This window comes from Leptonychotes weddellii, chromosome 4 (assembly GCF_054177405.1).
Source record: "Leptonychotes weddellii isolate Sample4059 chromosome 4, ASM5417740v2, whole genome shotgun sequence".
In the NCBI taxonomy this organism is placed as follows: domain Eukaryota; kingdom Metazoa; phylum Chordata; class Mammalia; order Carnivora; family Phocidae; genus Leptonychotes; species Leptonychotes weddellii.
In genome coordinates, this window is record NC_138372.1 from 117,332,314 (window position 1) to 117,357,512 (window position 25,199).

The following is a 25,199-nucleotide window of genomic DNA, read 5'->3' on the forward strand; positions in this document are numbered from 1 at the left end:
AATAACATGTATCCTAAGTATATGAAGACCTCTTAAAATTCAATAATAAATTTATTATTATTTGAATTTTATTATTTTATTATTTAAATTGCTTAATTTTTTAAATGGGAAAAGATCTGAAGAGCACTTCATCAGGCTTGATGTGCTACCAAACACATATAAATGCTCAATATCATTAGTTACTGGAGAAATGTGAATTAAAACCACAACGGGGTATCAATACACATGTATTTGTACAACTGAAATTTAAGACTATACTATATATGAGAAAGGATGTGTAGCAACTAGAATTCTCACACATGGCTGATGAGAATGTAAAACAGTACATTCTTTTAAAAACAACTGGCCATCTCTTAAAATGTTGACTATATACCTACTAAATGACCAAGTCACTCACTCCCAAGCATTTACCACTCCCCCCCAAAAGAGGAAAGCTTATGCCAATAAGACTTATACACAAATGTTCATAGCAGCTTTATTTACAGCCCAAAATGAGAAACATCCAAAATATCCACCAAAGGATGAATGGATAAACAAAGGGTGGTGTAATTATACAACAAAAAAACTACTTGGCATTAAAACAGAACCAATAACTGATCAATGCAACAACATGAGTGAATGTCAAAATGATTTATGCTAAGTGAAAGAAGCCAGCCAAAAAACGGGTACTTTCTTGGGAACGGAGGATGGGGGCGGATTACAAAGGGGCACGAGGAACCTTTTGGGAGCAATGGATAGGTTCATTACCTTGATTATGGTCATGGTTTCACAGGTGTACACATAAATCAAAACATACCAAATCACAAGCTTTAAATATGTACACTTCATTATATGTCAATTATACCTCCACAAAGCTGTTTAAAAAGCTAACGAATCAAATGCCATTTTTTCAGAAAAACATATAGTAAAATTATAAGGTAAGGAATTGCTAGATATGAAACTAATGACTGTGATTCACTACATGAGGTGGTATCTGGACGTGACAGGAAAGGCATACACACAGCTTCAATGTCATTGAGAGATGTTCTCTATCCAAGTCGGGCAGGAGGTCTTACTGTTACTTAATATGCTTTTTAACATAAATACAAATACTATATAAACCATTCAGAAGACACTCTATTTTTAACATTATATGGGTAATGTTTATGAGGAAAGCTTTTTAAATCTTTTTAAAAAACTTACATATGGCTGTTTTAGTGCCTTCTAAAAGGTTTAAAAACAAAAAACCTTTGCAAATCTCCGTGCATATGAACTTTCCTCATATATTATCCCTAGAAGTAAAGCTTTTGTATTTATCAAATGGTCAGTACTTTATTTCCAGCTGTGAAAATTTCTTCTAAAACAGGTATTAGACACAAGGGTTATCACTATGTTACAGATGACGGATGTTACACTAAACTTATGTATAGAGTGAGCTCCTCCTGAGAACTGCTGGCTCTCAACCATATCTAGTTTGGTGCTGCAGGTCGGATCCTGCAGGATCTTTTAAATTTAGGATTTTGGACTCTATCCAAGGAGCAATGGGAAATCACTAAAAGATTTCAGGCAGAGGCATGACATGATCTGACTGATGTCTCTAAAAGATAACATTTTTTAAAAGATCAGTTAATGTCAAAAGTATTATAGGAAGGCCAATTAAAAATCTGCTATAACAGTTCAGGCAAGAGACGATTTTGAGTTGAACCAAAAGGGTGGCAGAGAGATGGAAATAAATGAACCAACTTAAAAAATACTTAAGTGATAGATTCAATAGGACTTGATGATTGGTTGGATATAATGGCTAAGAGAGAAGTTAAAAATGACTCCCAGGTTTTTGTTTCAGCAGGGGGATGGTGATGGCAGGCACTGTGGTAAGGAATACTGGGGGCGCCTGGGTGGCTCAGTCATTAAGTGTCTGCCTTCAGCTCAGGTCATGATCCCAGAGTCCTGGGATCAAGCCCCACATTGGGCTCCCCACTCGGCGGGAAGCCTGCTTCTCCCTCTCCCACTCCCCCTGCTTGTGTTCCCGCTCTCGTTCTGTCAAATAAATAAATAAAATCTAAAAAAAAAAAGGAATGCTGGAAGAGGAGGAGGTTATGATGAGTTTGATGTGCCTGTGAAATTACAAAGTGAAGATGTCCAATAAGCAGTGTAGAGCACAGAAGAGCATTTGGGAATCATCTACATAAATACTGAACTGAAGCCCTAAAAGTATGAAGAGCAGCCTAGGGGAGAGTAAGAGAAGAAAAAGGCTGAAAACTTTAGTACTGTAATAGGTGGAACAAGAGGAGAGATAAGGAAAATGTTAACTTTTAATAAAATAATGCTTTCTACCTCTACTTACATACCAAAAAAATGAAAACTAAAGGAAGTAAAGTACTGATGAGAAAAGACTAATACTGACAATTAGTTACAAGTCTAAGATTGGAATATCAGTGAAAAGGTGAAGGGAAGCTTTTGAATCTAGGGCTAGAAGTATGCCTAGTTCATGAAGATATTCAAATAAAAATGTATTTCCAATGTACTCTATTCTTGTTTAATTTGCCTCTTTATAAAAATGTTCTTAAGTTCCATGGGGAACCTGGGTGGCTCAGTGTTAAGCGTCTGACTCTTGATTTTGGCTCAGGTCATGATCTCAGGGTCGTGAGACTGAACCCCGCATCCAGCTCCACACTGGGCATGGAGCCTGCTTAAGATTCTCTTTCCTCTCCCTCTGCCCATCCTTCCCTCTTTAAAAAAAAGTTCTTAAGTTCCAAAACACTGTTGTTGATATGGATTCCAATGACAAAAAAACAGATGCCAAAATCCAATTAGGTAATAACGGAGTCTGAGAACATTAAGAATGGCTGGTTTCTTCCCTTGATTGAAATTAACTACTAGCATCCTTGACAATTAAGTTATTCCTTGGATATCAAGTCTTATGTTATCTTTCCCAAACTAGTATAGCTAGTATAGAAGGTCTTTTAACAGTTGTGTCCAGAAAACTTTATCTCCAACATCGGAAATACATTCTCTGAAGTCTCATCTTATAGAAGAGAACTACATTAAAAAACAAAATATAAACCCAGAGACATCACTAGGGCAGTCTTACATTTTAACAAGGTAACTCTATAGAGTTAATCTTAAAATCCAAAAGGAGTTCATAATCAACCAGTTTCAAATGGACACTGGAATCAGACATGACTGGACATAGAACCTGTTACGTGATCTTGGGTAAGTTTCTTAAACATCAAGGATCCCATTTGTAAAACAAGGTAACAGCTACATCACAACATGATTAAGAAAATTAAAATAATGTGATGTTTCATTCTAAATAAAGTCAAGGCAAATCATCAACAGTTTATGCTCTGCTTCTACTGCATAATAAAGAACTGTAGAGCCTAGATGTATAAGACCTATAAGGAAGGATAAAAATTCTGAAAAACCAAGATATTATTTCAACCTACCCATTTATTGGCCCACCATACTTAAAAATTACCTAGATTCCAACTCATTGTATGCATGCTGCTTTCTCAAAATAACCCTACATTTCAGAAGATGTCTATAGGCTTTACTTTAACATAAGACAGACACGGTACAAATAATTCCAAGTGTGATGTATGTGAGGAAAAATGCAAGGGGCTAACCTAATCTGGGAGTGGGGGAGAACTAAGAAGGCTTCCCTAAAGAAGTCAAGTTCAAGCTGAGATATGAATGGTGGATAGGAAGAAAGTTCTGGAATAACATGCTTATATACTAGAAGTAGCAGCAAATAATTTTGAGAATTCAAAATGTTTATCCCCACTCTGGGGAATAACATTTAAACAATAATCTTGCTTTTAATGGCTAAAGTTAAAAGCAACAAGGTTATGTTTATATCCTACCATAAAAATGTATAGATCTTTTCTAGCCTAATGGCTCATTATTTGTAACTTACTAAGATTCTATTTAGTTTAATAAATTAGATGGAAATTACTGTGACCAGTTTTGTGCTGCCACTCTGATGCAGAGCACTGTTCTTCCATCATGGAAAAGCTATAGATTTTATATATAAAAATATTTAAGAAAAACAAAAAAAACAAAACAGACTCACTAATACAGAGTACAAACTGGTGTTTGGCAAAGGGGAGGGGGATGGGTGAAATAGGTGAATGGGATTAAGAGCTAAAAACTTCCAGTTACAAAATAAGTAAGTTAAAGGAATGAAAAGTATAGCATAGAAAATACAGTCAATAGTACTGTAATAACGAACAGTGACAGATGGTGACTACGTACTCAGTAATGTGTAGAACTGCTGAGTCAGTACATTGTACAACTGACACTAATATTTCATTGTATTTCTACTATACCTCAATAATAAAAAATTCTTAAAAAAATACTTAAGAAAACAGACCATGGATATATTCACATACATATAAGATGTGAACAGAGTTAGATACAAAATAACAATAGTTAATCTTTATTGAGCACTTATAATTTGTACTGTTGATATTTAATAATAATTACTAACACATTCTGTGTATATTTCAGTTAACACATAACAATCCCTATGAAGCAAGTTCAATTAGTATTCCTACTTTCAAATGCAAAGAAATAAAAGATTAGAAAAGTTAGGTAACTTGCTCAGGTCACAGGGGGTTCAGACTCAAAACTGAATCCAAACGTTATGTTCTTAAAGCCATATTCTACTCCCTAACCATGTGGTTAGAGCATATGAATGAAAGCCAGCCCTCAAAATCAACAGGACTCATGATAAGTGGATCTATTTGGCATTTATTTTTAGTCTACCTTATATACAATATAGAATGCTATTTCAGGGAACTCATAACCTACACGTTCTCAGTGAGATAATGATAGTATTCATTAAGAACACGTGTATGGGGTGTCTGGGTGGCTCAGTCAGTTAAGCTTCTGCCTTCAGCTCAGGTCATGATCCCAGTGTCCTGGGATCGAGCCACACATCACATTGGGCTCCTCGCTCAGTCGGGAGCCTGCTTCTCCCTCTCCCTCTGCCTCTGCCTGCCACTCCCCCTGCTTGTGCTCTCTCTCTCTCTGTCAAATAAATAAATAAAATCTTTATAAAAAAAATAAGAACACGTGTTTATATAGTTATTTATGTAAATATGTATACATGCATTTTTAAATAAAACAAAGGTGCAAAAGGCAGAAAATCTATAAAAATACTGTAGTTTTACCATTGTATAATCTAAACAAGAGGTTCATCAGAGATAAAACGTACAGTTGACCCCTGAACAACGCTGCAGGGAGGGGGAGGGGGGAGCACCAATACCCCACTCAGTCAAAAATCCATGTATAACTTCTTTTTGTTTTTTTTGATTCCCCCAAAACTTAACCACCAATAGCCTATGGTTGATCAGAAGCCTTACCAATCACCTAAAACTGAATTAACACATATTCTGTATGTTGTATGTATTATGTACTATATTCTTAAACTAAAGTAGAAGAAAAATGTTACTAAGAAAATCATAAGAAAAAGAAAATACATTTACCATATTGTATTTACAGAAAAAATCTGCATTTAAATGGACTCATGCAGTTTAAACCCATGCTGTTCAAGGGTTAACCGAGCTTCAGTTTTGTAATCCTTGATTTGTAGAGCAGAACCAGAAGTCTGCTAACTACGAGACACTGACTTGGCAACTGACATGCTGGCAACTGAAGGCTTTCTCTGTTAGCGAAACTCTAGCTCATGCAAGTCATACATACTGAGCGCTCACAGGCAGTGTCATGTACTCAGGGCTGAATCATCTCACCCATTTTTTGCTTGTTGTTGTTGTTGTTAGTGTAAACAAAAAAAAATCTGCTCTAGTGAAAGAAAGAGTTACAACATCTTGAAAAAGTGTGTGCTCTGTTTTCTTCTTTGGCAAGGTATACATGCCTGAAAGAACAGAAACAAAATACTACCACTTACCTCACGGGGCTGCTATGAGGATTAAATGTGATAAAGCACATGAAGTGCTGGGACACACAGTGCTTTCTATGCATGAGCCACTGCTATCACCCGCACTGGTATTAGTCGTATGAGTATTACTCTGCAGCCTACCACCATTTCATGATCTCCCAAGAAGGTACTCTATCGCAGCCTAGTGTGCAGAAAGACCACGGCACTGGAAATCAGAGTAGTTCAAGGCGCTCCACAGCCCAGGTGAATCAAAGCGAGCAAATTCTTTGAACACGTTTCATAAAACCTTACTTGTAAGAAGAGGTGACATCATCTACCTTACACAGTGCTGATGAGAATGACACTAAAGGGGATCATGAATGAGAAAGTATCTTTTAAACCATAGAAAACTATAAATATGGAAGGTAGGATTATCTGATGAACAAATGCAGGTGTCCAGTGTCTAAAAGCAAAACAGAACTGTTACTAACTTACAGTCCAGGGCCAACCGTGACTCTGGGGTGACGTGTAACGCATAGGTGTAGGTGCCTGCCCCACGGAAAAACTTTTACCTACAGTCACTATAATTTTATATAGCAAAACTGACCAGTGTTCACAAGCACACACTTACCTTTACTATTGTTTTAGGGCGTTTTTTAAAAAATAATTTGGGCTTTTCAACCACAGGAAGAGGCGGAAGTTTCTTAAGCTCCTGTAGGACAGTGGTGGCAGCACGTTTCTTGGAGAGCTTTTTGCTATTTCCCTCTCCTTCTGCAGAGAACTCTCCCACTGACACCCGAGTAACAAAGCTTTTCATATGTGGTGGTCCACTTTCTTTAATAACCTATTAAATATAAGTAAAATACTTAACATAGGCACTTACGAAATGTTCTCATCCCATGAGTCTTTTTTAAATGTTCACGTCATAATCAAAATTGAAATTATAAAGAATTATGCCAAAATTATAGATTTCTTTAATAAAGTTATACAGATATTATACACGGACATTCATTTATGATACTTATGATGCTTAATGAACTGAAGTCAAAAGAACAAAAAACCAAATAAATACATTCAACTCATAGTCAAAATTTGTGTTTTACTAGCTTAAAATAGGCAATTCTAATTATGGTGACCCAGTTTCTTATGAACAGAAAATTAAGAATATAAAACATACCATATTGGATTAGGTGCAGAGACCATCCATAACAATAATTTGTATATAAATGTGTACATCTCTAATTTCTTCTCTGTAATAAGTTACTGAAGTACAAGACTACTCCTTCCTGGGGTTCTCTAGCCCATAAAGCATCCTTCATGTGGAAGCCTCTCAAAAATAACTTATGGGTGAAAATAACCTATTTTTGATGGAGGCCTCAAAGGCTGTTTTATAGAAAGGAATGTTTACTTTCTGCGACATGATCTTAAATAGGTAAGTAGACATACCATAAAAAATACCTATCTTTCTAAAGTAATGGATTATGAATCTGTCAGCCATGAATGTTCCTAAACCCTGAATTAATGTGTTCTTTAAACTATGCCAGCTTTTGGAGGAAAAATGCCTTCTAAAACCCAAATGCTCACAACTTCAGTCTCCTTCAAAATTCTGACCTATAAAAGATACTCTATTTAGTTAAATGGTTTACCGTTAACTTTATATTAAAATTCTGTCTCCTAATATTAGATACCAATTAGGAAAAGAAAAGGAAAACAACAAAGTATCTCAAAAATTCAACATTATTGGGGATAAGAAACTTATGATGAGCATACTTTCCATGTAATTTAAGTTTACTAATTGAAACACCAAAACTGTTTAACTACTTTGATGGATATCCTCTTCAATTAAAAAGAAGAAGTATGTACTTAACTGACTTAACAGAGAATACTAAATATCTGACCTTTTATTGCTCACATTAGATCATCATTATGAAAACCAAATATTCTATACTATAATATATTGATGCTTCCAAGGACTTCTAAGACTTATAAAATTGTTCCTATTCATTGTAGCCTTTAAAAGGCCATGTTCCAATATTTTTTTTTAGTATATGCAATTACTTGAGATAGCTTTTCTGTATTTCCCCTATCATTTCTTGCTGGGACCATCAGGTCCTCAAGTACTTTGCAGCCCTGCCTTCCTCATTTTGCTGCTTTTAATCTGCCATAGGGTGAAAGATCAGATAACCCAACTGAGAATTGTGTCTAAGGAGATACGTCCTTGGTTGAGGTCGGTTGATCTTGCCAGTAAATAAAATGTGGGAGCTTTCTAGTTGCTGAACATCCATAGTTTGAAGGATACTCCATAACTGTGTCAGCTTATTTCCTGGGTTTTGCCTATTTTCTAGATATCTGAGTTACAAAATTAGTGATCTCTTAATGAAGGAGGTATTATAATAATTTAAAATTTTTCCCTTTTAAATTTCACATTTTATAAACATTTTGTGACATGTTTATCTGGTTGTAGAGAGCTGCTTAATTACTTCTTAGTGATTTATTAGTAAAAGTTAAATTTAAACCTATTTTGATTCCACAAATTTAGAAGAATTTAGTAGTAATATATACATGTCACTTTTAACTTGAATACTTTGAATTTAATCCCATTAAAAACACCAAACCTTACTACAAATTATCTTATACTCACAAAACGTTACGATCAAAATGAAAACATCATATATACGAATTATTTAATACAGAAAAGCCGAAGAAACCAGCAGAAATCCGTGACACTGCAGTAAGTTCTATTCCCAGGGCCTGTATGAGTTCATGATGGAGAACCTGAGCATAAGGAAGCACGTTAACTCTTCCAGGATACTAGTACACTGGTTCATTAGTTTGTTTATTTTAAATAGTGAGGAGCAGGGGGAGAGAAAGGGAAGATCACTACTGAGCACATACCTCAAAACTGACAGGCATATTTCGCTTCAGAGCAATTTCAAACACTAAGCTGATCTCAGATTTATTCGCATCCTTGTCATCATCCATTTCTTTTCCTGATTCGCTGTTCTAAATCACAAAAAATAGGATGACGATGAGTCTTCACTTTGTAACAAACTGTATATATATTCTACAATCAAGAGGGCCTATTTAAAATACAGTAAGAAACAAGAAACCAGAGACTGTATCTTGTGGATTCCTATATAACCACAGGAGTTGTGGGCTTTGCTGCGAGGCATTTTGTGATTTAATTTGTAGGGTGTTTTTTTTTTGCTCAAAGTGGAAGAATAAATGCTGAGTGTGGAAATCTTTTACTCAACCATATACTAATTTGAGTTTATTCTATGTCCCCAGACTCAATTCTCTTTAGAGATGTCTATCCCCCACCTACCCACACACACACACACACACACACACACAACACTTTCCCTGATATTCTAATATGCTGTTTAATCTTCTGTAAAGACTAAACTACAGAAAGCTTATAAGATGCAAGTCAGGGTTCTGGAGCTATATCTCTGGCTTTGGCACCAATTTAGTAATTCACTTCTTTAACACATACTTCTGAAGAGATTCATATATGTTGAACACAGGGTATTAGAGATAAAAAGATCAAGAGACAGTATTCCTACTGCCAAGAAACTTATGACTTAGTGTGAAAACAGATAAGCAAACAGGTAAGAATCATAATGAAAGTGTACAAGGAGAAAAATACCTAAGTCAGCCATTAACTAAGATGAATCTCAGACGGGGAGGACAAGAGGTTTGAGAGCACAGGAAATGTAGGAGTTGGACAGAACAGTTTGCAGTAACTAAGTGGAGAACTCAATAAGGAGGTGACTTATAAGACATGTCAGCCAGAGATACTATTTTGAAATCAACAGAGAAGGCAGCCAAAGCCATGGGAAATGGGTGCAATTACTCAAGATCAGCCGATATCCTGGTCTATAAAATAAAGTAGGACTGAAAAAAGTCCACGAAAATCTCTTCCACTTTCAATTCCTTGATTCTAAATGAACACAATGTAATCTCTGTTCAATAAACACAGCATTAAATGAAAGGTAAATGAATGCTATTTCTCATCCTTGCTCACATCCTCAAGTCCTGTGCTGCCTGAGAAGAAAACTCCATAGGTGAACCAAAGTCCTCAAAGGTAAGGTCATCCTAGCAGGAACACATGAGTCTAGTACAGTAGACAGGTGATCTGAGAAGCAAATCATAGCAGGTCACCACTCTAATATTCTTTCCTATCAGAAGAGATTATCTCTTTTATTCATAGAAATGCATTTATTTGTCTTGTCAATAATCTCACTGGGGAACTATAAGGAAGAGACTGTCACAGGTAGCAGTAACATACCTGAGGTGATTTTTCTGGAATAGGTTCATTCTGCAGTGCTTGAAGGGCTTTCATTGCAGCATTGTGTCTAGCAGCTTGTCGAGTCTTTCCTTCCCCAAAAAATTCATTATTTCCTACAGTCAGCTGAACATAAAAGATCTTGGGCATTGGGCAATGATACCTAAAATAAAAAAATAAAAAATATTAATGGTAGTCCAATACAAGCATTCTGTAATCATGAGTAACATTTGTTTTCTTGAAAATGATAGCAACTATATAATGTACTATACTCTCTTATTCACCCCAATCAAGTATTAGCCTCACGAATGTATTTATAAACAATAAAATATGAGTCAATATAGCTACAAATCTATTTCTCCATGAAAAGCATATTATAGAAAACATGACCCCAATCAAGTATTAACTTCACGAATGTATTTATAAACAATAAAATATGAGTCAATACAACTATAGATCTATTTCTCCATGAAAAGCATATTATAGAAAAAATATTAAAATATAATATGGTAAAAATTATTCAATTATATCACGGAAAACTTTTAGTAAGAAGTTTTCAGTCAGATTTTGACAGATGTGAGCCAAATGGTCTGGTGCTGAAGGGAACCACAACAGATGCAGGAGACAGGCAAGCCCATTTAGGGGACAGCATGCAGAGGACGGTGACTTCAGCAGAAGACAGTTATGGCCCGACATGGGGGAGGCAGAGAGATGGAGCTACTACTCCATTCCAAAGGAATAAGTACTTTGCCAAGTAATAAGATCAGACTGAACATAAGAAAGAATGGGGAGGTAAGCCAATTCTTGAGCAGATAAGCAATATTATAATAAAATATACTTAAAGAGAAAATTTTTAGCAGGTTTGTGTTTAACTACTGAAGCAAGGAGTCACAATTAGGAAATAGTGATGCAAATATGAGGGGATAACAGGGTTGAGTGAAGAACAAACTAGAAGAAATGAAGAAGAAATAATTAAGAGGATATGCAATGAAATTGATTAATTCAACAATTATTTATGGAGGATATTCTTTATGAAGAGGGAATATGACAATGAACAAAAACACATTGTACTGGGCAAGACAGATAATAAATAAGGTAATATGCAGAACATCTAGTATGTTAGAGATCTAAGTTAAAGAGAAAAAGGAAAGGTCAGACATGTCAGGGAGGTGGGTTTTAGACAGGGTGACCAGGGAGGGTCTCACTGAAAAGATGACAATTGTGTAAAGACCTAAAATAAGTGAGGGAGAAAGCCACCCGGATATCTGGAACAGTGCACTTGAGGCAGAGAAAAATAGCAAGTGCAAAGGCCCTGGGGCAGCAGTGTGCCAAGCATGTTCAAGTGATTCAGAAGATGCCTATCTGGCTATAGTGGAGGGATACGGAAAGAAAAGTTAAGAAATGAAAAGAAGTAGCCAGATTCCATAGGGCCTTACCTAGAAATTATTGTAAGGATTTGACTTTTATCCTTAGTGAAATGGCCAGCCACTAGAAGGTTTGGAAGAGAGCGACATATCTGACTTGCATTTTGGAAGATCACCTGACTATTATGTTAAGAACAGACTGTAGGCAAATGATAATGGAAGCAAGGAGATCTATCAAGAGACCACTACAAAAATACAGGAGAAAAGCAACAGGGGCCTGAACTAAGGTGGCAGCAATGCAAGTAATGAGAAGCAGCTGGATTCTGAATGAATTTCAAAAGTAGAGCTGATAGGGGGTGTCTGGGTGGCTCAGTCAATTGAGCATCCGACTCTTCATTTCAACTCACGTCATGATCTCAGGGTCATGGGATTGAGCCCTGCGCTGGGCTCTGTGCTCAGCAGGGAGTCTGAGATTCTCTCACTCCCTCTCCCTCTGCCCCTGCCTGCCCTGGTGCACATGCACTCTCTCTCTCAATAAATAAAATCTTTAAACAAACAAACAAAAAAATACTAATAATAAGTAGAGCTGATAGGGTTTACCCAAGGATTAGTTATAGAACATGAAAGAGGAGTCAAGGATGATTCCAAGGTTTCTGAGCTGAACAAGTGGAAGACAGAGTACCCATACAGTGAATTGGTGAAGACTGCATGCAAAAGGATTTATTTGTTGGGCATGCGTATCAGCAGCTCTCGTTTGGAAATGTTAAATTATTCAGCCTGTTTAGACATCCAAGTGGAGATGTCAAGTGAATAGTCAGATTTCTGAGTCTGGACTCCAGGAAAGAGGTCCAAAGTAAATATAAAATTTGGGAATCATATATATACATCTATATATATATATATAGATGTATATATATATAGTATATATACCATATATAAATACCATATATATATATGGTATTTAAAGCCACAAGACAGGGGTGCTTGGGTGGCTCAGTAGGTTAAGCGTCTGCCTTTGGCTCAGGTCATGATCCCAGGGTCCCAAGATCAAGTCCCACATCAGGCTCCTTGCAGTGGGGAGTCTGCTTCTCCCTGTGCACCGCCCCCCCATGCTTGTTCTCGCTCTCTCTCTCTCTCAAAAATAAATGAAATCTTTAAAGCCGCAAGACAGTGAGAACTCTGTGGGAAGGAGTAACAGGAGAAAAACCAGGCAAGCAGTGTCCTTCCTGAAAGCCAAATGGGAAAAAAAATCTATCTTGGAGGAGAGAGGGGTCAACTATGTCAAATTATACTCACAAGTCAAGGAAAATGATGACCGAGAACTAAGACCACTGAATTGGACAATTTAACAAAACTGAAAAGGAATGATTTTGATGCAATGGTGGATATACAATGTAATGCCAAAAATTAAGTTAAAATAACGCCAGTGCTGAAAAATGTCTGTTCCAAGCAAAGAGAAGTCCAATTGAAGTCCTACTGAGTTCTGGATCATTACTGAACAGCCAAAGAGCAGTGTTCCATATTCCCTGAGATAAACTGGACAGAGCCCATTGTGTAAGAATTCACCAGGCAGATGGGAGTAATCAGGGAAGGTTTACAGAAGGTAAAGGACTAGAAAGGTACACCAGCACTGAAGATACAGATTTGGGAGGCAGTAATTGAAACCATGTGAGTGGATAAGCACCTGGAAAGGGTAAGTGTAAAGGAACCAAAAAAGAGCCTAAGGCTGGGATCTGATTGAGGCCCGTGATCAAAAGGCAGGGGAAATAATAGACGGCAGTGAAGGAGATGAAAGAGGGTCAGAGTTAGAAAAGAGATTACCGCACAATGTCAGGGAAATCAACAGTGTCAAACATCGTGGAGAAATCCAGAGTATGAAAAAAAAGAAACAGTCGCTGTTTTAAATTCTTAGAGTCAATTTTCTTGGCCCACAGTTTTCTATTACTTTAAGATAAAGCATTTTAAGCAATTTTAAGCAATATGTGTTTTTATTATGTCATAGGTTCTCATTTTTAATTGGCAAATATAAAAAAGTTAAAGGAAAAAAAACCACTTATGGTAAAAGACTTTTAATATGCAAAGACTAAAAAGCATTAAAAACCACAATCTGTTTTGCTCTTTGCTCAATAAGTAGTACACTGAGGTGCACAATTTCCTACTGCACTCCTGAAGTGCACTTTCCTATTATTTTAGATCCCCTTTAATGCAGATATCCTAACAGACCAATACATTAAATGCAGGTTATCTTCATATTGTATACCACAAAATTCAGTATTCCACCTACACAGACTCCGTGCATATTTTTAACTCGTTCCACTATAAAACTTTAAAACAGACAACCTGAAATCAGAAATTTACTCCTGTACTAAGATCTTATATGGCAAGCTTTCACCATAGAGCAAATGTTTACAATTAATTATACACTTCTGAAAACAGAGGTCCACAACTGGAATGCTAACAGACCTTTAACTACAGGAGAGGGAGTGGGCGCCACTGTAATCGCTAAGGCCTGCTGACAATTACAAAACTCATTTCGGTTTGCCACAGAGACAAACAAAATTTCTGTTCATTATGACTTTACTGGAATATGATGTCATAACACATAACCATACTGAAACAATCTGATTTTCTGACCAAAATATTAATTACACACTAAAGAGCCCTTGGGGCCTCTTCCTTTTTGGCCATCAAACACGGCTCTATATATGTATATGTGCATTATACTGTACAACTATCAGAGGAAAAATTAGGTTTGTTGTCTTTTAACAGAAAAAGTAAACTATTCTAGCACTAACAACAGGAAATACCAAGACCAAATGCCTGACTTGTTTCGATCTCATTTCATTCCATCCTCTAACTTAACAATGGTTCTTAATATTCTACCCCATGTGGTTTGATCACCTTATATATCATATCTCCTCATATCATCACAACAATTAAGATTAACCAGAGTACCCTCAATAATGGCACCCAGACTCAATTATAGGAGAGGTGATGCAGAAAGTCTCTTTGTATGTTAGGTCCTGGTCTCTAAATATTTGTTTCCTTTGCTAAAGAAACACTCAAAGTTTATTAACTTTGAAGGTTGATGTGTTCTAAAGAGAAGTTATTTTCTGTAATTTATTTCAAACATTAAGCTCATTTTTGGTAAAGTACTTTTTTTTTTATGTTATGTTCATCACCATACATTACATCATTAGTTTTTGATGCAGTGTTCCATGATTCACTGTTTGCGTGTAACACCCAGTGCTCCACACAGTACGTGCCCTCTTTAATACCCATCACGGGGCTAACCCATCCTCCCACCCCCCTCCCCTCTAGAACCCTCAGTTTGTTTCTCAGAGTCCACAGTCTCTCATAGTTCGTCTCCCCCTCTGATTTACCCCCCTTCATTCTTCCCCTCCTGCTATCTTCTTCTTCTTCTGCTTCTTTTTTTTAACATATATTATTTGTTTTAGAGGTACAGGTCTGTGATTCAACAGTCTTACACAATTCACAGCGCTCACCAGAGCACATACCCTCCCCAATGTCTATCACCCAGCCACCCCATCCCTCCCACCCCCCACCACTCCAGCAACCCTCAGTTTGTTTCCTGAGATTAGGAAAAAGTACTTTTAACAAGTGATATACATATTTCTAAAAATTAGCAGATATTGACCTAATCTTACATTGCTATTCTTGAATGATTTTTCTCAATGAGAATTTTGTGGTCAATGTTTACATTCCCATAGTGATTACTGTTAAAAGATGGGCCATGAAAACTAATCCATCCAGGCTATTAAAGTTTCGGGTTCAAGGGCTTCTACCCACAGCCTCCAAAATGTATTTTGCGAAGTGCGATCCCATCATCAGAATTATCCTCAGTGCTTGTTAAAAATGTACATTCCTGTGCTCCACCCCTGATCTGTTGAATCAGGCTCTGGGGACAGAACAAGAACCTTCACTCTAATAAGATTCCCTGGGGAGTCTTTCATACTAAAAGTCTGAGAACCACTGCTCCGTGGTATCACTATAGCCCACAATACAGCTTATGTGATTTGAGATGACTTCAAGCTTCACGTAAGCAAGGGACCACATACATTCCTAGAGCACCATGGTTAGGCTTCCTAGCTCTCTCTCATTTAACCTCACAGTAGCCAGGAGAGACAGATGTCCCCATGGTCACCGTGAGAGGTAACAAATGTCCCCAACATAATGGTGAGGAGTCAAACTGAAGTCTATCTAACTTCAGAGTTCAGGAAGCTCTTAAGTCGTTTCCTTTATCCTCTTCTATTTTTGTGTTTCCATTTTTTTTTTAAAGGATTTTATTTATTTATTTGAGAGAGAGAGAATGAGACAGAGAGCATGAGAGGGAGGAGGGTCAGAGGGAGAAGCAGACTCCCCGCTGAGCAGGGAGCCCGATGCGGGACTCGATCCCGGGACTCCAGGATCATGACCTGAGCCGAAGGCAGTCGCTTAACCAACTGAGCCACCCAGGCGCCCCCAGTGTTTCCATTTGTTTATTAAATGGGCTACGTCCCTGGTAGGCTAGAGAACCTAATCCAAGAGTTCTTTCTAAACCGAAGGTCCACTGATAGACTTCAGAGGCTTTTACTTAATAGCTGCTGAAACAAAGAGAACTCTATAATGAAATCCTATGTTTTTATGGTATGTCAAGTCAAGCAGGATCAAAAAAGAGACACGAGTAACTTACCAAGGGTGAAAAGTCAGAATAATGGGCATCGTGTGTCACACTGCTAATAGTCTAAATTTTATAAAGGCTGCTTGTAAGGCCTTGTCCCCTCCCATGCCTCTTTGCCTTCTGTCCACTGGAAGTCTTACAAAGATAAACAAATAAAATTTCAAATAAAATAAAATAAAATCTTCCCTTTCTTTAGATCCCCAAAAAAGTCTTTAGATTTGGCCTATCTTCAAGACATCACAAGTCAACACAGCAAAAAAGAAAAGATGTATATTTGGTTCCTTTGAATTAACACTTGACATTCCTTATACAGTCTTGCTTTGATTTTTGAGTTAAGGGAAGATTTTACATTCTTATACAAGTATTCTTATAAGAATATACATAGTCTTACACTTCTACTTGATTGTCGGTTGTAACAAGTTTCCATACCATCTATCCTTGCCATCCACCCTAAAGTTACTTCATTAATGCCCTCTTTGTAGCCTCCTTTTGTATAAGTCTGAACAAGTAAAAGCCACGTGTCCTCCCTACCATCTGGTGACTGCCTTATTCTCTAACATCTCCACTTTCCTAAGTATCATTTTTACAAGGTGAGAAAGACATATTCCAAATAACATGAGAACTTTTAAAAACTGAAAAACAATTGCTTCATTTTATTTGATAGCATTATTCATAAATCTCAACCCAGCTTAAGCATTCATATCTCCTCTACAGGTTTATGTCCTAAAATATATGAACAAATTATCTTCTCATCTAATAAGGAGAGACTTTGGATTTCTGTGTTTATTTCTAACATTGACTGAAAACAGAAATGTCACTTAATCTTTCTATCTCAGTTTACTTATCTGTAAAATATTTGCAGAATCTATGTTTAAAGACCTCTCAAGGCCAAAACTTAGAATTCAAATGACATGTTGGTTATTTTGACTCTTTGTACACATTTGGCACTGCTAAGCATTCTTTTTACTTGCTATAGAAAAATAATAGGTTTTATCATAAAGCTATAAAATAGTCCTTGGCACACTTTCAAGCTTGTATGTATATAAAATGTCTAGATAGGAGAGGGTTCTTTCTCTGCACATCTATAAATTTTGGAAATATATCTTTTATGGGATCTAAATGTTAAGTCTTAAGGAATTTCAAAAATTAGGACCTATTAAAAAAGATTCACAGGGCAGCTGAAAATAAGCTTTAAAGAGGGTAAGGATAGTCTATTCTATTTGTAGAATTATTATAATTGTGTTTAAAATGTCCAGGGGAAAATACAAAAAGGTATGTACTAGAAACTAGGATAGGATGCTTTGAAGTGACAGAATTATAAATGATGATCTCTTTCGTAATTTCAAATTTTTAAAAATAATGGTTGTACTGGAGTATAAAGAAAGAAAGAAAGAAAAAGAAAGAAAGAAAGAAAGAAAGAAAGAAAGAAAGAAAGAAAGAAAGAAAGAAAGAAACTGAAATAAGTCTAGTCCCCATCCAAATAATGGTACATCTGTGTTCCAAATGTAAATTTGATAAATTAGTAGAATGGCCTGTGGAACACAGAATATAATCCCCAAAAGTAAATAATCTGTACTATTGTCACTGACACTAGTACCACGATAAGACTATGGAAAGCACAGCATGCTATCAAAGAGTCCGTGTTTTTTAAATACACAATCTCCACTCTCAATTCTGTACTTCGATCCAGCATAAACCTATCCTTGCCCCTTTCCTAAATGGATATCTAGATAAATCATCACCATCATCAACATCAGCATTATGATGATTACAACAAAAACATATAAAGCACTCACTATGTGTCAAGCACTCTTCCAAGCACTGTGCATACTAATCTCAGTCACCATAACAAGCCCAACTCCATTTTACACATAAGGAAATGAGAAAGAGGTATTTAACTTGCCCAAGGCCACCCCTCCTTGAGCTAACATTTAAACCCAAGCAGTCTCACCCCAGAGCTCATGATCTTAACCTCTACAGTATGCTGTGGATGAAGTAGATAAATGAGCACCATAAACTGCAGAGGTACTAACTAAAAACTATGGAAAGGTCACGCCAGGCTTGGCATTTAAGGCAATTTAAGTCAAACTAGACAAGAAACCAATGGTTGCAGGCGCCTGGGTGGCTCGGTCGGTTAAGTGTCTGCCTTTGGCTCAGGTCATGATCCCGGGATCTCGGGATCGAGTCCCACATTGGGCTCCCTGCTCAGCGGGGTGTATGCTTCTCCTTCTGCCCTTCACCTCACTCGTGCTCTCTCTCTCAAATAAATAAATAAAAAATATTTTTAAAAAAATAAGAAACCAGTGGTCACATTGATTACCAAAGAGAATTCTTGGGGGCACTGTAAGTCCAGGAGACCATGCTGGCTACAGTCTTACTCCTCTCTCTCATTCTTTGTCTCCTCTCTTAACCTTTCTGAAGCCCGTACCTAAATGTCGATGTTCCGTTACGGAATTGCAGACCAAAAGCACAATGACATACAACTTCACACCCAATAGGATGGCCATAGTCAGGCAGCCACTGTGGAAAACAGTCTGGCAGTTCCTTAAAACATTAAACAGAATTACCATTTGACCCAGCAGTCCCATTCCTAGATATATATATAAACCAAAGAGAAATTTTAAAAAGGCACTGAGGAGTGCCTGGGTGGCTCAGTGGGTTAAGCGTCTGACTCTTGATTTCAGCTCAGGTCATGATCTCAGGGTCCTGAGATCAGGCCCCACATCAGCCTCTACGCTGAGCATGGAGCCTGCTTGAGACTCTCTCTCTCTCCCCCCATGCGCCTCCCCTCCCTGGCTCTCTCTCTCTCAAAACAACAACAACAACAACAAAACAAAACAAAAAAACCCCAACCAAAAAAAAAAAATTTTTTTAAAAAGGCACTAAAATGAAAATGTGTACACAAATGTTCACAGCATTACCCATAATAGACAAAAAGTGGAAATAAACCAAAGGTCCTAAAATGGAGTACTGTGTAACCATACATAGCAATGAAGTACTGATACCTGGTACAATGTGGATGAACTTGGAAAACATTATGCTAAGTGAAAGCCAGACATAAAAGGCTACATATTGTATAATTCCATTTAGATGAAATGTCCAGAATAGGCAAATCCACAGAGACAAAAGTAGATTAGTGGTTGCCAGGGGCTGGGAAGAGAGAAAATGGAGAATAACTGTTAATGGTATGAGGTTTCTTTTAGGGGTGATGAAATGTTCTGGAATTAGATAGTGGTGATCATTGTACAACAATATGAATGTAGTAATTCACGGCATACAGAATTGTACACTTTAAAATAGTAAAAATGGTAAATTTTATGTTATTGTGAATTTGGCCTCAATAAAAAAAAATGCTGATCCTCCCTAGGGTTCAATCTTCTCATAGACAAAACAGTCTTCCTAGGTGATCTCACATATTCCTATTTACATTTTTGGCAAACTCCCAGAAATCAGCCTATCCAGTGGGGGCAGGGCAGGGGCAAGGGAACAAGAAGCATCCCTCCCTTTTGCACTCTTGGAAATTAATGAGCTGGTCTTCTTCTGCCCTTGTTTGAGTGCCACGGGGTATGTGAATTAAATTAATTCAATGAATATTTATTAAGGGACTAATTCATGCCATGGACTATTTTAGTCCCTTGGGATGGTGGACTGCCCTCAGGACACAATCAATCAATGAATAAAAGAGTTTCAACTGGTAAGATGGGTTAGAAGAAAAGTAAAGCAGACTAAGAGAACAGAGTAAGAAGAGATCCTTTAGGAAGTGATGTTTGAATAAAGAGGTGAATGGAGTGAGAATTCCAGGCATAGAGGGAAAAAAAATGTTCCAAGCATATGCGAAAGCAAGTGCCAAGGCCCTGCAGAGATAGCATACAGCCATTTTTTAAAAACAGCAAGTGTTCTTGTATCTGGAAAGCAGTGAGTCAAGAGGGGAGTGGTAGGAAACTAGGTCTGAGAAGTAGCCGGGCAGCAGATCAGAATTCAATTCCATGTGTGGTTGAAGCCATGAAAGGGTTTTAATCAGGGCAGTGACACAGTCTGACATATTAAATAAGTTTCTCACTGCTGTTTGCTTAAAGAGGCAAGAAGAGAGCAGTTGGCAGGCCACCACATAGTCGAGGTAACTCATCTCTGAACACAGGAGGCTGAACTGCCTAGGAGAATATGGTAGGACTGCAGAAAGCCCACTTAAGGACTACAGGCACTATTTCAAGATGGGCCCAGTCAGCACAGTTATATCTTTCTGTAGCTTCCTGGGTACAAGTGCAGAGTCAGAGGAGTTGAACTTAACCAGTTAGTTTTAACAAGCACTGTTCAAGCTGGGAGGAACTAGAGAACACAGGAATTAAGTGACAAGAGACCAGTGAGAAACTCCAGTGAAACGCAGCCCCTTGGACTCTGCAGTAGTAAAGGCTGCAACCACCCTGGAGGTTCTGCTCAATGTTTTCCTGAAGCACAGGTAACAGAGGATACCCGCTACTTCCTGCCGTCCCCCTAGGTGGATGGCATGTAGCAGAGCCAGCAAGACATGCCTCCCGGTGGTGGCTGACGAGCACAGCAGTTTTGAAAGTGCTTCTACTTGGTAACTGTACAGAAGGGTTCTTGGCAGGGCAACCTGGTGGGGGGGCTCTCCTTCCAGAGCGTGCTGCCACTGTATCCGTCTGCCTACCGCAGCGCACCATCTGAGATAGGTAAATAACTGGCACCACAGTCAGCGATGTGGAAGCTAACAGTAAGTTAGGAGTGACGGCACAAGAATGGGGCTGGGTTCCTCAGGGCAGCATTTCTCAAAGTGCAGGTCCCCCACAAAAAGCATCAGGGTCCTGCTGGTGGGATCTGGAACACTGTTAAAATCCAGACTCAAGACTGACCAGACTCTTTGGGTGGAGTACAGGAGTCTACATTCTTACCAAACAGCCTCAGTGATTTTTATGCATGCTGAAGACCCTGGGTCTTCTTCCCTTCCCTTGTTTGTGAATACGAAAGCTTTGATTCCTACATACTAATTTTGTACTCATCTCCCTTACTAACTTCTCTTGTCGCCTCCAGTAGGTTTTTAGTTGATTCTCTTGCAACTTTCCAAGTAAACAATTATATTTGTTCCTCAAAAAAAGGTAATATTTCATATTTCTTTCCAAACATTATTCTTTTTTTTTCCTCTAATTGCATTGAGCCAAACCTCTAAAAGAAAACTAAATAGCAGTTGATAATGAATGCTCCTGTCTTGTTTCTCACTTTATGGGAAACGTGGCTAGTATGTCCTCATTAAGCATAATGCTGGCTACTGGGTTGGGTTGGGATAGGAGGGGAGTATGTGTGTCAGAGAGAGAGAATGTGTGTGCATCAATAAGAGTATATTAAAGAAGTATTCAATTCATAATATATTGGGTTTTCAAAGTCAAGAATTAATTTTTAAATATCTTTTCAGCATCTGAGTAGTTAACAATTTTTACTTTTCATCTCTTAATAAGGTGTTTTTTATTAACTTATTTTTTTTTCTTTTTTTTTTTTTTTTTAGATTTTATTTATTTATTCATGAGAGAGAGAGAGAAGCAGAGCGAGAAGCAGGCTCCCAAGGAGCAGGAAGCCCGATGCGGGACTCGATCCCAGGACCCTGAGATCATGACCTGAGCCGAAGGCAGACGCCCAACCATCTGAGCCACCCAGGCGCCCTAACTTATTTTCTAAAAGTGAAACAATTTCGCATTCCTGGAATAAATCCCACTTGGTTAAGCTGGTTCTTCTTTCAATGAATTGCCAAATTTTGTTTGCCAATATTCCAGTTAGATTTTTCCATTGATATTTTATAAATAATACTGATCTGAAGCTCTAGTCTTTCTTGTTTGTTTGTTTGTTTTAAACTGGCATTGTTGGGCTAGACAGTAAGACTAGTTTTGATTGCCCAAAATAATGTGTTTGCTATTTTTCAAGAGTTCAATAAAATTTCTCTGTGATACCATCTAGGCCAAGTGCTTTTCTCCAGGGTGGTAGGGGGAGCTAATGGTAACTAGCTATATGACTACTTGTCCTTTTAGTTCTACAGCAATGGATCTTTTTTGGTAGTTTATATTTTCCTACAAAATCACCCAGTTTGCCCAGGTTCTGAAATAGTTTTCCATGAGTTGAACAAAGTAGTCCTTTATGAGAATTTTCATTTCCTGTGCGTCAGACCTCTCCCATCATCAGACTATATTTTGCATATTTGTGCTTTGCATTCACATTTGCTTACTTTGATTAGATTACATATTTAAGTATTTTATTGGTTTTTCCTAAGTACAAGATACTGGATTCTGTATATTTTTTCTATTTTTCTTCTGTTTTCTAATTAAGCTATTTCTGCATTCATTTTCCTCCTTCAGACTTATTTTGTTCCTTCTCTAACTTCTTGTGTTGGATAAATAATTAATTTTCATGGTATCTATTAATATAAATATAGTATTACTAAATTGAATTTACCTTCTCACAGGCTTTGTTTGTATTATAATGTCTTCAAGAGAAAAATATACTATACAGTGTTTCCTAAATGTTTTTGGTAACAAAACCTCCTGATTAGTGAACGATCATGTGTATTCTATGAAACACACCTTGGGATAAGCTGTTCTAGGCATCATGCCTTAGTTAAGAGCCTGTATTTGCTTAATCTATTAGAAGCTTTTTATCTTAAATGTAATAAAGATAACTTAGCATTTTAAAAAAATACAATTAAAAATGTTTGTCAAGTACTTTTTATAAACTTAGAGTAAATAAGCACTAAGAGAGGGTGTGAACAGAGGAAAAGATTTTTAGATTTACAGTAAGATCAACTGGATTTAAGTTCCAACTACTAGATCTATAAGCACTTCGGGTAAGAGGACTTAGTTCTCTAAGACTCATCAGTGATATGAAAGATTTTTGTCTGTATCAACTTTCTCAATCTTATTCAAGTGGCAAAATTGGAAAGAAATTACTGTATTTTTCATAAAATAGCATAATATATGTGTATTTTCAAATAGAAATATATGTGTGTGCATTTGAAGTGCACTCTACATTTCAAAAACATTAGTAAAATGTTTTAAAGAAATGTAATTTTAAGTTTTTAGTATGTATTCACTAAATACATGCTAGTAGTCTAATGGCAGATTTTTAAATTTAAGAAAATTATGGGTGTGGGGTGTCAAAAGATAAAAAAAATTTTTGAGAAAATTATAGAAAATATGGCTTATTTTTTCTTTAACTTGTAAGAAGATTCTCATTATTCAATTCCATCAACACATCATCTTTGGTTAAGGGCTGTCTGAGAATGTTCTGTAAAAAACTGGAGAGAATCACTCAAGTCCTTTCAACAACAAAATGGTTCCTGAAATTGGTTCTAGAAAATATTTTAAATGCTCTGTTTCCTCATTAACTTAAGCTCAAAAGTATATGCCTTTGAGAAGTTTAAATTAAAAAAAAAATACATATCAGATTGTATTTTTAGAAGAAGTTTCACAGCCTTTTTGGATAAATTAATTTTGTAATGTCTATAATAAGAGATTCAATGGATGATGGTGTAGAATCTTCCAAGAGGTTTAGAAATTGTTTGCTTTGTTACAATGTCCAGCCCAGACATCTATTCCAGTGCCTTTGCTGATCAGAATTCACTATCAACTTTGGATGCTTGCCCACTTCAAATACTCCCAAAAGTAAGGAGACATTACATCAGCGGTACCGCAGAAAGATTAATGTGCTTTGTTTGGAGATGTAAATGGTAATTATACTTATTGCATATTTCTAGTACTTAGCCTTTTTTTACCTGAATCTAAGTGAATTTAGTTGTACATTTGCATATAGTTTAATAATAACAATAATGTGTAGTTAACAGACATTCATTGGAAGGAATATAAAAAACTTAACTTGGCATTTTCCCAGCTAATTGTTTTTACAGCTTGACTTCACTTATGCATTAGCTACATTCATAAAAAGGTTTACATAAAGCAAATATTTTCATACTAAATCCCATTTTCCCACTGTTGCCCAATACTAAATCTTGAGTTGGATTTCTTTAAAAAAATGCTGGCTCTGACACATCATAAAAATTATAATTAAACATCTAAACATGTATGCCAAGGAATAGATACATTTAATCAACTATTTTATAAAATACATTTTATCTTCTCACCTGCAATAAAAATTAAACAAATGGATAACTATTTGTTTCATATTCCCACAATCATTTTTAAAAATGCAGAATTTGGGGTGACTTCCATAGAAGCTGAAAGTGGAAGTATAATTTATTAGCTGGAATTGCCACATGGAAATATGCTGTCAGCTAGATTCAAGAATACAAGTAGTATCACATTATTGATAATAATCTTTTAAGGATCTTAAAAATATCTTCTGCTCTTGGTAACACACTTTTGACATTTTATTATAATCCATACCAGATGATTCATTGGAATTATACAGATCATTTGGAGCCAATACCATCGTCTGACTCAAAACTGCTTTTCAAAGAAATGGGAAAAAGGACCTGATCAACTACCCGGATCCTTTTGCAGTATAAAAAGTAACTTTTGCTAAAACAAAAAAGTACCTGGGACTTTTAGAAAACTCTTCTACTTTTAACTATTACTCTGAGGTAATGCTAAGTAATTTAAAGTAATTTAAATTATTTTTTTCTGCACAAATCCTCTGGGGAATACTACACAGATTGCAATTATCTATGCTCTCCTTTTCCTGTACTGCTCAGATAATCTAGGTATGCTTTTCATCAATAAGTTAGTGTGAATTGTGTCTTATTCCAGGATGACACTAAGCTGAAGACATCAAAACTTCTTTATTTTTGCCTCAGGCAAAATACCTGTACCTGACACAGCAACAAGTAAGACAATACTGGTAAAAATATGACAAGAAGATGTGGTATATATATACAATGGAATATTATGCAGCCATCAAAAGGAATGAGATCTTGCCATTTGCAACGACGTGGATGGAACTAGAGGGTATTATGTTGAGTGAAATAAGTCAAACAGAGAAAGACATGTATCATAT

The 25,199-nt window shown here is 36.8% G+C and overlaps 1 protein-coding gene across 13 annotated transcripts in view; it reads right to left on the reverse strand.

The window, feature by feature from the left end:
* STAU2 (staufen double-stranded RNA binding protein 2) overlaps positions 1-25,199 on the reverse strand; it is a 311,591-nt gene that overhangs the window by 181,450 nt on the left and 104,942 nt on the right. For all 13 annotated transcript variants that reach the window (XM_081816134.1, XM_081816132.1, XM_081816137.1 and 10 more), the window contains 3 exons: positions 10,152-10,311; positions 8,756-8,863; positions 6,492-6,704 (listed from right to left, as the gene is read on the reverse strand). In XM_081816134.1, the coding sequence (XP_081672260.1) occupies positions 6,492-6,704; positions 8,756-8,863; positions 10,152-10,311 (481 nt within the window). The remainder of the gene's footprint in view (positions 1-6,491; positions 6,705-8,755; positions 8,864-10,151; positions 10,312-25,199) is intronic.